Below are 14,061 nucleotides of genomic sequence, written 5' to 3' on the forward strand. Positions count from 1 at the left end.
TCATCCCTCCGCCGCCGCCGCCATGTTTCCGGCCGCCCAACAAGCGCGGCTCCCATTGGCCGCCGGCCGCCGGCCCCTCCCTCGTTCCTCCAATCACAGGCGCCGTTACTCCCGCAGGCCGCCGGCCCGCTCCCACGGACCAATCAGAAGTGCCGTTCCCCCCGACGGCCGCCTGACACAACTCCCAACTGGTCGGGCCCGCCGAGGCAGCCCCGAGCCTGGAGGGGCGGGGCCGAGCCGAACAGCCGAACGGCCGAGGGGCCGAGCCGAACGGCCGAGCCGAGCCGAGCCGAGCCGAACGGCCGAGCCGAGCCGAGCCGAGCCGAACGGCCGAGCCGAGCCGAGCCGAGCCGAACGGCCGAGCCGAGCCGAACGGCCGAGCCGAACCCAACGGCCGAGCCGAGCCGAGCCGAGCGGCCGAGCCGAACAGCCGAACGGCCGAGCCGAGCGGCCGAACAGCCGAACAGCCGAACGGCGGAGCCGAACAGCCGAAGGGCCGAGGGGCGGACACGGGAGGGGCTGAAGGCGGAGAATACAGCGTTTTGCCCACAATCAATCAATCAATCGTATTTATTGAGCGCTTACTGTGTGCAGAGCACTGTACTAAGCGCTTGGGAAGTCCAAGTTGGCGACATATAGAGACAGTCCCTACCCAACAGTGGGCTCACAGTCTAAAAGGGGGAGACAGAGAACAAAACCAAACATACTAACAAAATAAAATAAATAGAATAGATAGGTACAAGTAAAATAAATAAATAAATAGAGTAATAAATCTGTACAAACATATATACATATATACAGGTGCTGTGGGGAAGGGAAGGAGGTAAGATGGCGGGGATGGAGAGGGGGACGAGGGGAGAGGAAGGAAGGGGTTAATAAACCACAGTTACCGCTCAATAAATAAGATTGAATGAATTCATTTAAAAGTATTTATTGAGCGCTTACTGTGTGCAGAGCACTGGACTAAGCGCTTGGGAAGTACAAGTTGGCAAATGAATAATCAATCAATCAATCAACCGTATTTATTGAGCGCTTACTGTGTGCAGAGCAGTGGACTAAGCGCTTGGGAAGTACAAGTTGGCAAATGAATAATCAATCAATCAATCAACCGTATTTATTGAGCGCTTACTGTGTGCAGAGCACTGGACTAAGCGCTTGGGAAGTCCAAGTTGGCAACATATGGAGACAGTCCCTACCCAACAGTGGGCTCACAGTCTAAAGGGGGGAGACAGAGAACAAAACCAAACATACTAACAAAATAAAATAAATAGAATAGATAGGTACAAGTAAAATAAATAGAGTAATAAATATGTACAAACATCTATACATATATACAGGTGCTGTGGGGAAGGGAAGGAGGTAAGATGGGGGGATGGAGAGGGGGATGAGGGGGAGATAATAATAATGCCATCATTATTATTGTTATTATTATTATTATTATTATTATTATTATTATTATTATTATTATTGGTGGTTGGATGGATGAATGAATGGATGGATGAATGAATGAGGAGGAGGAGGGACAGAGAGGGTCAGGGCTGAGGGAGGAAGCTCACTGTGGGCAGGGACAGTGTCTGTTTAGGGTTGTACTGTGCGCTCCCAAGCGCTTAGCACAGTGTTCTGCACACAGTAGGCGTCCAATAAATACAATGGAATGAATGAACGAATGAATCGTGGGTCTCTGTGCCGTCAAAGCATTGGATTTCTGCCTTGGAGCAGGCCGGAATCTTTCCTCTTCTCCCACTCCCTTCTGCTTCTCCCTGCGAATCAATCAATCAATCAATCAATCGTATTTATTGAGCGCTTACTGTGTGCAGAGCACTGGACTAAGCGCTTGGGAAGTACAAGTTGGCAACGTATAGAGATGGTCCCTACCCAACAGCAGGCTCACAGTCCAACCCAAATCTCTCCTTGGAAAGAAATAAAATTTTAGAAAAAAACCCACATTACTCAAAAAAAAGGGGGGGGGGGGATCTCAAATCCAACTTACTTCTCATTTTATTTTATTTTGTTAGTATGTTTGGTTTTGTTCTCTGTCTCCCCCTTTTAGACTGTGAGCCCACTGTTGGGTAGGGACTGTCTCTAGATGTTGCCAATTTGTACTTCCCAAGCGCTTAGTACAGTGCTCTGCACACAGTAAGCGCTCAATAAATACGATTGATGATGATGATTTCGAGTTCAAAACGTAACGAACTGGGTTTGTGAACTCGATATTGCTTTAGGAGTTTTGCAATTCTCTGCAATTCAAAGGATTTGCCAAGTGTAAAAATTCCCTCGGCACCATGGGTTTCTAATCCTGGGTCTGCCACTTATCAGCCGTGTGACTTTGGGCAAGTCACTTCATTTCTCCGTGCCTCAGTTACCTCATCCTTAAAATGGGGATTAAGACTGTGAGCCCCACGCGGGACAACCTGATTAGCTTGTTTCTACCCCAGTGCTTGGCACATAATAAGCGCTTAACAAAAACCATCATTATCATTATTATTATTAATTTCTCTGCGCCTCAGTTACCTCATCTGTAAAATGGGGATGAAGAATGTGAGCCCCACGTGGGACAACCTGATTACTTTGTATCTACCCCAGTGCTTAGAACACTGCTTGGCACCTAATAAGCACTAAACCATCATTATCATTATTATTATTAATTTCTCTGCGCCTCGGTTACCTCATCTGTCAAATGGGGATGAAGACTGTGAGCCCCACGTGGGACAACCTGATTACTTTGTATCTACCCCAGTGCTTAGAACAGTGCTTGGCACATAATAAGCACTAAACCATCATCGTCATTATTATTATTAATTTCTCTGTGCCTCAGTTCCCTCATCTGTCAAATGGGGATGAAGACTGTGAGCCCTACGTGGGACAACCTGATTACTTTGTATCTACCCCAGTGCTTAGAACAGTGCTTGGCACATAATAAGCACTAAACCATCATCGTCATTATTATTATTAATTTCTCTGCGCCTCAGTTACCTCATCTGTCAAATGGGGATGAAGACTGTGAGCCCCACGTGGAACAACCTGATGACTTTGTATCTACCCCAGTGCTTAGAACAGTGCTTGGCACATAATAAGCACTAAACCACCATTATCATTATTATTATTAATTTCTCTGCGCCTCAGTTACCTCATCTGTCAAATGGGGATGAAGAATGTGAGCCCCACGTGGGACAACCTGATTACTTTGTATCTACCCCAGTGATTAGAACAGTGCCTGGCACATAATAAGCACTTAACAAATGCCATTATTATTATTGTTGTTGTACTTGGATTCAAACCCCTTTATTCACCCCTCCCACAGCCCCACAGCACTTACATCCGCACTGTATGTGTTTATATTACCGTCTGCCTCCTTAATATATGCCACCTGTATATATGTATATATGTTTGTACATATTTATTACTCTATTTATTTATTTATTTTACTTGTACATATCTATTCTATTGATTTTATTTTGTTAGTATATTTGGTTTTGTTCTCTGTCTCCCCCTTTTAGACTGTGAGCCCATTGTTGGGTAGGGACTGTCTCTATATGTTGTCGACTTGGACTTCCCAAGCGCTTAGTACAGTGCTCCGCACACAGTGAGCGCTCAATAAATATGATTGATTGATTGATTAATAAATACGATTGATTGAAAGGTGAGTTTTTGAAGTGGACCTTTATTTCTTCCATTCATTCATTCATTCAATCGTATTTATTGAGCGCTTACTGTGTGCATAGCACTGGACTAAGCGCTTGGGAAGTACAAGTTGACAATATATAGAGACGGTCCCTAATCAATCAATCAATCAATCATATTTATTGAGCGCTTACCGTGTGCAGAGCACTGGACTAAGCGCTTGGGAAGTCCAAGTTGGCAACATATAGAGACGGTCCCTACCCAACGGCGGGCTCACAGTCTAGAAGGGGGAGACAACAAAATAAAACATATTAACAAAATAAAATAAATAGAATAAATATGTTCTATTTAAACTGTTGGGTAGGGACCGTCTCTATATGTTGCCAACTTGGACTTCCCAAGCGCTTAGTACTGTGCTGTGCACACAGTAAGCGCTCAATAAATACGATTGATTGAGTGATTGATGTACAAATAAAATAAATAAATAGAGAAATAAATACGTACAAATATATTCATTCCAGAAATGCAACATCCAGGCCTGTCATTGGTGGTATTTATTGAGGTTCTGTTTTGTGCATGAAGCTCTGTACGAAACACTTGAGGGAGGACACCAGAAGCAAAAAGTCACTGGCCCTGCCCTCTACAAGATTATAATCTAACGCGGGTAGGGTGTACAATGTACACACACAAAATGAGAATGAGCAGCAGGATAAACAAGAATCAATCAATCAACCAATCAATCGTATTTATTGAGCGCTTACTGTGTGCAGAGCACTGTACTAAGCGCTCGGGAAGTCCAAGTTGGCAACATATAGAGACGGTCCCTACCCAACAGCGGGCTCACAGTCTAGCAGGGGGAGGCGAAGAACAAAACCAAACATACTAACAAAATAAAATAAATAGAATAGATATGTACAAGTAAAATAATGTTTGATTTTGTTCTCTGTCTCCCCCTTTTAGACTGTGAGCCCACTATTGGGTAGGGACTGTCTCTATATGTTGCCAAATTGTACTTCCCAAGCGCTTAGTACAGTGCTCTGCACACAGTAAGCGCTCAATAAATGCGATTGATGATGATGATGATGATAAATAAATAGAATGTATATAGAATGTAATAGAATAGAATGTAAATAGAATAGAAAAAGAATGTAAAGAGATAGGCAGATGTGAGGATATGTCAGGGTAAATCATCTGAGTGATTAACTGCATACACTATATAATAATATATATACACTACATATATATACACTATATATATATATACACATATATACACTAATATATACACTACACTATATAATAATAATGGTACTTGTTAAGCGCTTACTATGTGCCAAGCTCTGCTCTAAGCACTGGGGTAGATACAAGTTAATCAGGTCGGGCACGGTCCCTGTCCCACGTGGGGCTCACACTCTTATCCCCATTTTACAGAAGAGGTAACTGAGGCCCAGAGAAGTGAAGTGCCTTGCCCAAGGCCTCACAGCAGACGTGTGGCGGAGCCGGGATTAGAACTCAGGTCCTTCTGTCTCCCAGGCCTGAGCTCTATCCACTAAGCCAAGCTGCAGAGGTATAAATACATGACTATTATAATAATAACGACATTTATTAAGCGCTTACTATGTGCAAAGCACTGTTCTAAGCGCTGGGGAGGTTACGAGGTGATCAGGTTGTCCCACGGAGGGGCTCGCAATCTTAATCCCCATTTTACAGATGAGGTAACTGAAGCACAGAGAAGTGAAGTGACTTGCCCAAAGTCACACAGCTGACGGTTGGCAGAGCCGGGATTTGAACCCGTGACCTCTGACTCCAGAGCCCGGGCTCTTTCCACTGAGCCACTCTGCTTCTCAGCTGACTGTTAAGGGAAGATGTTGGTCTGACGAGGTTTAAGGTGCCGAGAGTTAATCTGGAAAATTTTCCTAGGGGAAATTGGGTAGTCAGCCAATGGACCCGTGGTTATGTGAGACGTTCATTCATTCAGTCGTATTTATTGAGCGCTTAGTACAGTGCTCTGCACACAGTAAGCGCTCAATAAATACGATTGAGCGAGTGAATGAATAATGCGAGGGGCCCAGGTTTAGTCCCTGTCCCCTTTGCCCAAAGTCCAAAGGATAATAATAATAATGATGATGGTATTTAAGCACTTACTATGTGCGAAACACTGTTCTAAGTGCTGGGGGATACAATAATAATAATAATAATAATAATGATGGCATTTATTAAGCGCTTACTATGTGCAGAGCACTGTTCTAGGCGCTGGGGAGGTACAAGGTGACCAGGTTGTCCCACGTGGGGCTCACAGTCATAATCCCCATTTTACAGATGAGGTAACTGAGGCACAGAGAAGTTAAGTGACTTGCCCAAAGGCACACAGCTGACAATTGGTGGAGCGAGGATTTGAACCCATGACCTCTGAATCCAAAGCTCGGGCTCTTTACACTGAGCCACGCTGGGGGGATACAATAATAATAATAATAATAATGGCATTTATTAAGCACTTACTATGTGCACAGCACTGTTCTAAGCGCTGGGGAGGTACAAGGTGATCAGGTTGTCCCATGTGGGGCTCACAGTCGTAATCCCCATTTTCCAGATGAGGTCACTGAGGCACAGAGAAGTTAAGTGACTTGCCCAAAGTCCCACAGCTGACAATTGGTGGAGCCGGAATTTGAACCCATGACCTCTGACTCCAAAGCCCGGGCTCTTTCTACTGAGCCACGCTGGGGGGATACAATAATAATAATAATAATAATGGCATTTATTAAGCACTTACTATGTGCAGAGCACTGTTCTAAGCGCTGGGGAGGTACAAGGTGATCAGGTTGTCCCACGTGGGGCTCAAAGTCATAATCCCCATTTTCCAGATGAGGTCACTGAGGCACAGAGAAGTTACGTGACTTGCCCAAAGTCACACAGCAGACAATCGGTGGAGCTGGAATTTGAACCCATGACCTCTGACTCCAAAGCCCAGGCTCTTTCCACTGAGCCATGCTGGGGGGATACAATAATAATAATAATGGCATTTATTAAGTGCTTACTATGTGCAGAGAACTGTTCTAAGCGCTGGGGAGGTACAAGGTGATCAGGTTGTCCCATGTGGGGCTCACAGTCGTAATCCCCATTTTCCAGATGAGGTCACTGAGGCACAGAGAAGTTAAGTGACTTGCCCAAAGTCACCGTTTTCCATATTCCAGCCATACTTCCCAGGACATGGGATGGAATGCTAGGATCCAGTCAGTTTTTCTTTGCTTTTATTTAGACTTTTAGACTGTGAGCCCACTGTTGGGTAGGGACTGTCTCTATGTGTTGCCAACTTGTACTTCCCAAGCACTTAGTACAGTGCTCTGCACACAGTAAGCGCTCAATACATATGATTGATTGATTGATTGATTGATTGATTGATTGCTCATGGGTTTTTGCTGCCATAGAGTGGCAGAAGAAAGCAAACCCTTTCTTTCCCCAGAAAAACCCTGATTTGTGTACTGCCCCGTCACTAAGGCCTCTGGGTAAAATGGTGTTGACTGAACGCTTACCTTGCACAGAGCAATCAATCAATCAATCAATTGTATTTATTGAGCGCTTACTGTGTGCAGAGCACTGTCCTAAGCACTCTGAGAGTACAATACAACCGACTTGGTAGACACAGTCCCCACCTCCAAGGACATGACCGAGTGGATAGAGCCCGGGCCTGGGTGTCAGAAGGTCATGGGTTCAAATTCCGGCTCCGCCACTCGTCAGCTGTGTGACTTTGGGCAAGTCACTTCACTTCTCTGGGCCTCAGTTCCCTCATCTGTAAAATGGGGATGAAGACTGTGAGCCCCTCGTGGGACCACCTGATTACCTTGTATCTACCCCAGCGCTTAGAACAGTGCTTGGCACATAGTAAGCGCTTAACAAATACCAACATTTTTTTTTTCTCTGGGCCTCAGTTCCAGTAACTTCTCTGGGCCTCAGATCATTATGGGCAGGGAACATGTCTGCTAATTCTGTCGTGTCTTATCCATTTATTCGGTCATATTTATTGAGTGCTTACTCTGTGCAAAGCACTGTACTAAGCGCTTGGGAGAGTACAAGAGAATTTGGGCAAGTCACTTAACTTTTCTGTGCCTCCATTACCTCATCTGTAAAATGGGAATTAAGGCCGCGAGCCCCCCGTGGGACAACCTGATCACCTTGTAACCTCCCCAGCGCTTAGAACAGTGCTTTGCACATTGTAAGCGCTTAATAAATGCCATCATTATTATTGTGGGAGGTGGGCAGTGAGAGAGGAAGATGTGTCTGCTCTAATCTTCTGTTCTCCCAAGTGCTTAGTACAGTGGCCCGCACACAGTAAGCACTCAATAAATACCTTTGACTGATCTTTTAGACTGTGAGCCCACTGTTGGGTAGGGACTGTCTCTATATGTTGCCAATCTGTACTTCCCAAGCGCTTAGTACAGTGCTCTGCACATAGTAAGCGCTCCATAAATACGATTGATGATGATGATGATGATTGACTGATCCCAACCGCCACCTGTCCGTATCAGCCCTCCCCTTCTTTGGAAGGCATAACACAAAATAATAATAATAATGACAATAATTGTGGTATTTGTTCAGCGCCGACTATGTGCCAAGTACTGTTCCAAGCCTTCATCCCCATTTTCCAGATGAGGAAACTGAGGCCCCGGAGAAGTGAAGTGACTTGCTCAAGGTCACCCGGCAGACACGCGGCAGAGCCGGGAATAGAATCCAGTTCCTTTGACTTCCAGGTTCGGGCTCTACCCACTAGGCTACACTGCTTCCCCCGAAAGTCGCACAGAACGGGACACGCTTTTCCAATGGGACGCGCTTTTCCATCGGAACCGTTACCTAATCGCTCCTTCACTTGACTTTTTGGATTTCTTGGCAGTCTCCACTTGTATGGGGATGACTTCGGGAACAGGCTCCTCAACAGCTGAATCTTCGTTGCCCATATGAGCTGCTTTGCTCCCAAAAGCTTAGTACAGTGCTCTGCACACAGTAAGCGCTCAATAAATATGACTGAGTGAATGACTAGCTGACAATGAATAAGTGAATGACTGACTGACTGACTGAGTGAATGACTGACTGATGGTGAATGACTGAGTGACTGACTGAATGACTGATTGAATGACTGACTGAGTGAATGACTGATGGTGAATGACTGACTAAATGAGTGACAGTGAATGACTGACAGTGAATGGCTGACTGACTGAGTGGATGACTGACTGAGTGAATGAATGACAGGCAACGACTTAGTCTGACTGACTGACTGAATGAATGAATGAGTGAATGACTGACTGAGTAAATGAATGACTGGCAACGACTGAGACTGACTGACTGACTGAATGAATGAATGAGTGAATGACTGACTGAGTGAATGAATGACTGGCAACGACTGACTGACTGAATGACTGAGTGAATGACTGCCTGACAGGGAATGACTGACTGAGCGACTGAGTGAGTGAGGGACTGACTGACAGTGAGGGAATGACTGCCTGACAGTGAATGACTGATCAATCAATCAATCAATCAATCGTATTTATTGAGCGCTTACTATGTGCAGAGCACTGTACTAAGCGCTTGGGAAGTACAAATTGGCATCACATAGAGACAGTCCCTACCCAACAGTGGGCTCACAGTCTAAAAGGGGGAGGCAGAGAACAGAACCAAACATACCAACAAAATAAAATAAGTAGGATAGAAATGTACAAGTAAAATAAATAAATAAATAAATAAATAGAGTAATAAATATGTACAACCATATATACATATATACAGGTGGACTGATGGAGTGACTGAGTGAGGGAAAGACTGACAGGGAGGGAATGACTGACAGCAAGGGAGAGACTGACAGGGAGGGAATGACTGACAGCAAGGGAGAGACTGACAGGGAGGGAATGACTGACAGCGAGGGAAAGACTGACAGGGAGGGAATGACTGCCTGACAGTGAATGGCAGACGGACTGACCGAGTGAGTGAGGGAAAGACTGACAGGGAGGGAATGACTGACAGTGAGGGAATGACTGCCTGACAGGGAATGACAGACGGACTGACCGAGTGAGTGAGGGAAAGACTGACAGGGAGGGAATGACTGACAGTGAGGGAATGACTGCCTGACAGGGAATGACTGACTGAGCGACTGAATGAGTGAGGGAATGAGTGACAGTGAGGGAATGACTGCCTGACAGTGAACGGCTGATGGACTGACTGAGTGAGGGAAAGACTGACAGTGAGGGAATGACTGCCTGACGGAATGACTGATGGATGGACTGATTGACTGACTGAGAGAGGGAATGAGTGACAGGGAGGGAATGACTGACGGTTGGACTGACTGACTGAGAGAGGGAATGAGTGACAGGGAGGGAATGAGTGACAGTGAGGGAATGACTGCCTGACAGTGAATGGCTGATGGACTGACTGAGTGAGGGAAAGACTGACAGGGAGGGAATGACTGCCTGACAGGGAATGACTGACGGATGGACTGACTGACTGACTGAGAGAGGGAATGAGTGACAGGGAGGGAATGACTGACGGATGGACTGACTGACTGACTGAGAGAGGGAATGAGTGACAGGGAGGGAATGACTGCCTGACAGGGAACGACGGCCGGCCGGACTGACAGAGTGAGGGAAGGAGAGAAGCCGCAGAGAAGCAGCGTGGCTCAGTGGAAAGAGCCGGGGCTTTGGAGCCAGAGGTCATGGGTCCAAGTCCCGCTCCTCCAACTCTCAGCTGGGTGACTTTGGGCAAGTCACTTGACTTCTCTGGGCCTCAGTTCCCTCATCTGGAAAATGGGGGTGAAGATTGTGAGCCCCCCGAGGGACAACCTGATCATCTTGTAATCTCCCCAGCGCTTAGAACAGGGCTCTGCACAGAGTAAGCGCTGGATAAATGTTATCATTATGATTATAAAGGGGGGAAGGAAGGAGGGGGTCTGCGTGTGGGCCTGTCGGTGGGCGGGGGGGATTTGCCTACGCGCTGACGTCAGGCTCCGGGCCCGGCCCCTCGCCCAACAGGCCTGCCCTTGTCCTGCCCCTGTCCCTGTCCCTGCCCCTGTCCCTGCCCCTGTCCCTGTCCCTGTCCCTGTCCCTGTCCCTGTCCCTTCCCCATCCCGGCCTGGCATCCCCCCGGTGGCGGAGGCCGGAGAGCTTCCTTCCCTGTGTCCCCCTCCCCCGGCTCTCATTTCCTCTCCTCCTCCTCCGACGGGGGCCGAGGACAAAGCGAAGGCGGTGGCGGGCCCCCAGGACCGCTGCCCCCCCCGTTAGCCGGCCCCCCGTTATCCCATCCCCCGCCCCCCGTTATCCGATCCCCCCCGCCCCGCTCTCCGTCCCCCGGGCCCGGGGGTGGAGGATGGAGGGGCCCGTGGGCTTGGGCGGGCTGCGGGTGGGGCGGCGGGCCTGCTCCGTCAGGCTGGACCGGGCCCGGGGGCTGCTGGCCTGGACGGACCGCCACCCCGGACCCCGGACGCGACCCCCGAACGCCCAACGTGAGTCACCTCCGCCGCCCCCCGCCCGCCACCGCCCTGCCTTCCTCCTCCCCACACTGACCCCATCCTCCTCCCCACACCTCTGACCCCATCCTCCCTCCTCCTCCCCACACCTCTGACCCCATCCATCCTCCTCCTCCCCACACCTCTGACCCCATCCTCCCTCCTCCTCCCCACACCTCTGACCCCATCCATCCTCCTCCTCCCCACACCTCTGACCCCATCCATCCTCCTCCTCCCCACACCTCTGACCCCATCCTCCCTCCTCTCCCCCCCGTCTCCGTCCCCGCTCTGCCCCCGTCCCCCTCCCCACGCTGCCCCCATCCTCCTCCCCACTCCTCTGTCCCCGCACTCCTCCCCACGCGGATCCCTTCCTCCTTCCCCCCTCCGTCCCCCTCCCCTCCCTGTCCCCGTCCTCCTCTCCACTCTGACCCCATCCTCCTCCCCGCCTCCGTCCCCCGTCCCCGCTCTGTCCCCGTCCTCCTCCCCACGCTGCCCCCGTCCTCCTCCCCACGCTGATCCCGTCCTCCTGCCCACTCTGTCCCCGTCCTCCTCCCCACGCGGACCCCTTCCGTATCCCCACGCTGACCCCATCCTCCTCCCCACCTCCGTCCCCGTCCTCCTCCCCACGCTGACCCCCTCCTCCTCCCCACCCTGTCCCCCTCCCCGCTCTGTGCCCGTCCTCCTCTCCACACTGAGCCCCATCGTCCTCCCCACATTGACCCCGTTCACCTCCCCACCTCCGCCCCCTCCCTTCATTATCCTTGTCCTCCCTGTCCTCCTCCCTACACTGACCCCATCCTCCTCCCCGCTCTGTCCCTGCCCTCCTCCCCACGCTGACCCCATCCTCCTCCCCACTCTGTCCCTGCCCTCCTCCTCAAGCTGACCCCTTCCTTATCCCCACTCTCACCCCATCCTCCTCCCCACCTCCATCCTCCTCCCCACTCTGTCCCTGCCTTCCTCCCCAAGCTGACCCCTTCCTTATCCCCACTCTGACCCCATCCTCCTCCCCACCTCCGTCCCCCTCCCCTCACTGTCCCTGTCCTCCTCCCCACACTGACCCCATCCTCCTCCCCACTCTGACCCCATCCTCCTCCCCACTCTGACCCCATCCTCCTCCCACCCCGGTCCCCGTCCCCTCTCAGTCCCCGTCCTCCTCTCCACACTGACCCCATCCTCCTCCCCACGCTGACCCCCATCCTCCTCCCCCCACTGACCCCGTTCTCCTCCCCACCTCCGCCCCCTCCCTTCATTATCCTTGTCCTCCCCACTCTGTCCCTGCCCTCCTCCCCAAGCTGACCCCTTCCTTATCCCCAAGCTGCCCCCTTCCTTATCCCCACGCTGCCCCCATCCTCCTCCCCGCACTCACTCCAGCCTCCTCCCCACTCTGACCTGGCAGTCCTCCCCACGCTGCCCCCTTCCTTATCCCCCCACTGACCCCGTTCTCCTCCCCACCTCCATCCCCCTCCCCTCATTGTCCTTGCCCTCCCCAAGCTGACCCCATCCTCCTCCCCACCCTGTCCCTGCCCTCCTCCCCAAGCTGACCCTTCCTTATCCCCACGCTGCCCCCATCCTCCTCCCCACTCTGTCCCTGTCCTCCTCTCCACGCTGCCCCCATCCTCCTCCCCAGCCTCCTCCCCACTCTGACCTGGCAGTCCTCCCCACGCTGCCCCCTTCCTTATCCCCGCACTGACCCCGTTCTCCTCCCCCGGTCCTCCCCACGCTGACCCCCTCCTCCTCCCCCCTGTGCCCCCCTCCTCCTCCCCGGGCTGACCCCTTCCTTATCTCCACACTGACCCCATTCTCCTCCCCACCCCCATCCCTCCCCTCACTGTCCCCGTCCTCCTCCTCACAACGACCCTGCCCACCTCCTTGCACTGTCCCTGTCATCTGTGTGATTTTGGGCAAGTCACTTAATAATAATAATAATAATAATAATAATAATGGCATTTGCTAAGCGCTTACTATGTGCAAAGCGCTGTTCTAAGCGCTGGGGGGATACAAGGCGATCAGGTTGTCCCACGTGGGGCTCACAGTCTTAATCCCCGTTTTACAGATGAGGGAACTGAGGCTCAGAGAAGTTAAGGGACTTGCCCAAGGTCACACAGCAGACATGTGGCGGAGCCGGGATTCGAACCTATGATCTCTGGCTCCAAAGCCCGGGCTCTTTCCACTGAGCCACGCTGCTTCTCTCTGTGCCTCAGTTATCTCATCTGTAAAATGGGGATTAAGACTGTGAGCCCCCTGAGGGACAACCTGATCGCCTTGTAACTTCCCCAGCACTTAGAACAGTGCTTTGCACATAGTAAGCGCTTAATAAATGCCATTATTATTATTATTATTATTATATTCCCCCTCCACTGACCCCATCCTCCTCCCAACACTGTCCCCGTCCTCCTCCTGACCCTACTTCCCGGTCCCACTCCATCCCCATCCTCTTCCCGACACCGTCCCTATCCTCCTCCTCCTCCTCCTCCTCCCCACTCTGACCTCACAATCCTCCCGACACTGACCCCATCCTCCTCCCCACACTGTCCCTGTCATCCAGAGAAGCAGGGTGGCTCAATGGAAACAGCACTGGCTTTGGAGTCAGAGTTTATTCTATCCTGTTAATACGTTTTCTTTTGTTGTCTGTCTCCCCCTTCTAGACTGTGATCCCGCTGTTGGGTAGGGACCGTCTCTAGATGTTGCCAACTTGGACTTCCCAAGCGCTTAGTCCAGTGCTCTGCACACAGTAAGCGCTCACCAAATACGATTGAATGAATGAATGAAAAGGTGGTGGGTTCAAACCCCGGCTCCGCCAGTTGTCAGCCGTGTGACTTTGGGCAAGTCACTTAACTTCTCTGGGCCTCAGTGACCTCATCTGTAAAATGGGGATGAAGACTGTGAGCCCCCCGCGGGACCACCTGATCACCTTGTAACCTCCCCAGCGCTTAGAACAGTGCTTTGCACATAGTTAA

The 14,061-nt window shown here is 50.5% G+C and overlaps 1 protein-coding gene across 1 annotated transcript in view; it reads left to right on the plus strand.

Moving 5' to 3' along the window:
* The first annotated feature begins 10,965 nt into the window (after positions 1–10,965).
* CERK (ceramide kinase) overlaps positions 10,966–14,061 on the plus strand; it is an 88,491-nt gene continuing 85,395 nt past the window's right edge. The window contains exon 1 of the mRNA XM_038756092.1: positions 10,966–11,101. Within this exon, the coding sequence (XP_038612020.1) occupies positions 10,966–11,101 (136 nt within the window). The remainder of the gene's footprint in view (positions 11,102–14,061) is intronic.

Source organism: Tachyglossus aculeatus, chromosome 14, assembly GCF_015852505.1.
Source record: "Tachyglossus aculeatus isolate mTacAcu1 chromosome 14, mTacAcu1.pri, whole genome shotgun sequence".
NCBI lineage: Eukaryota > Metazoa > Chordata > Mammalia > Monotremata > Tachyglossidae > Tachyglossus > Tachyglossus aculeatus.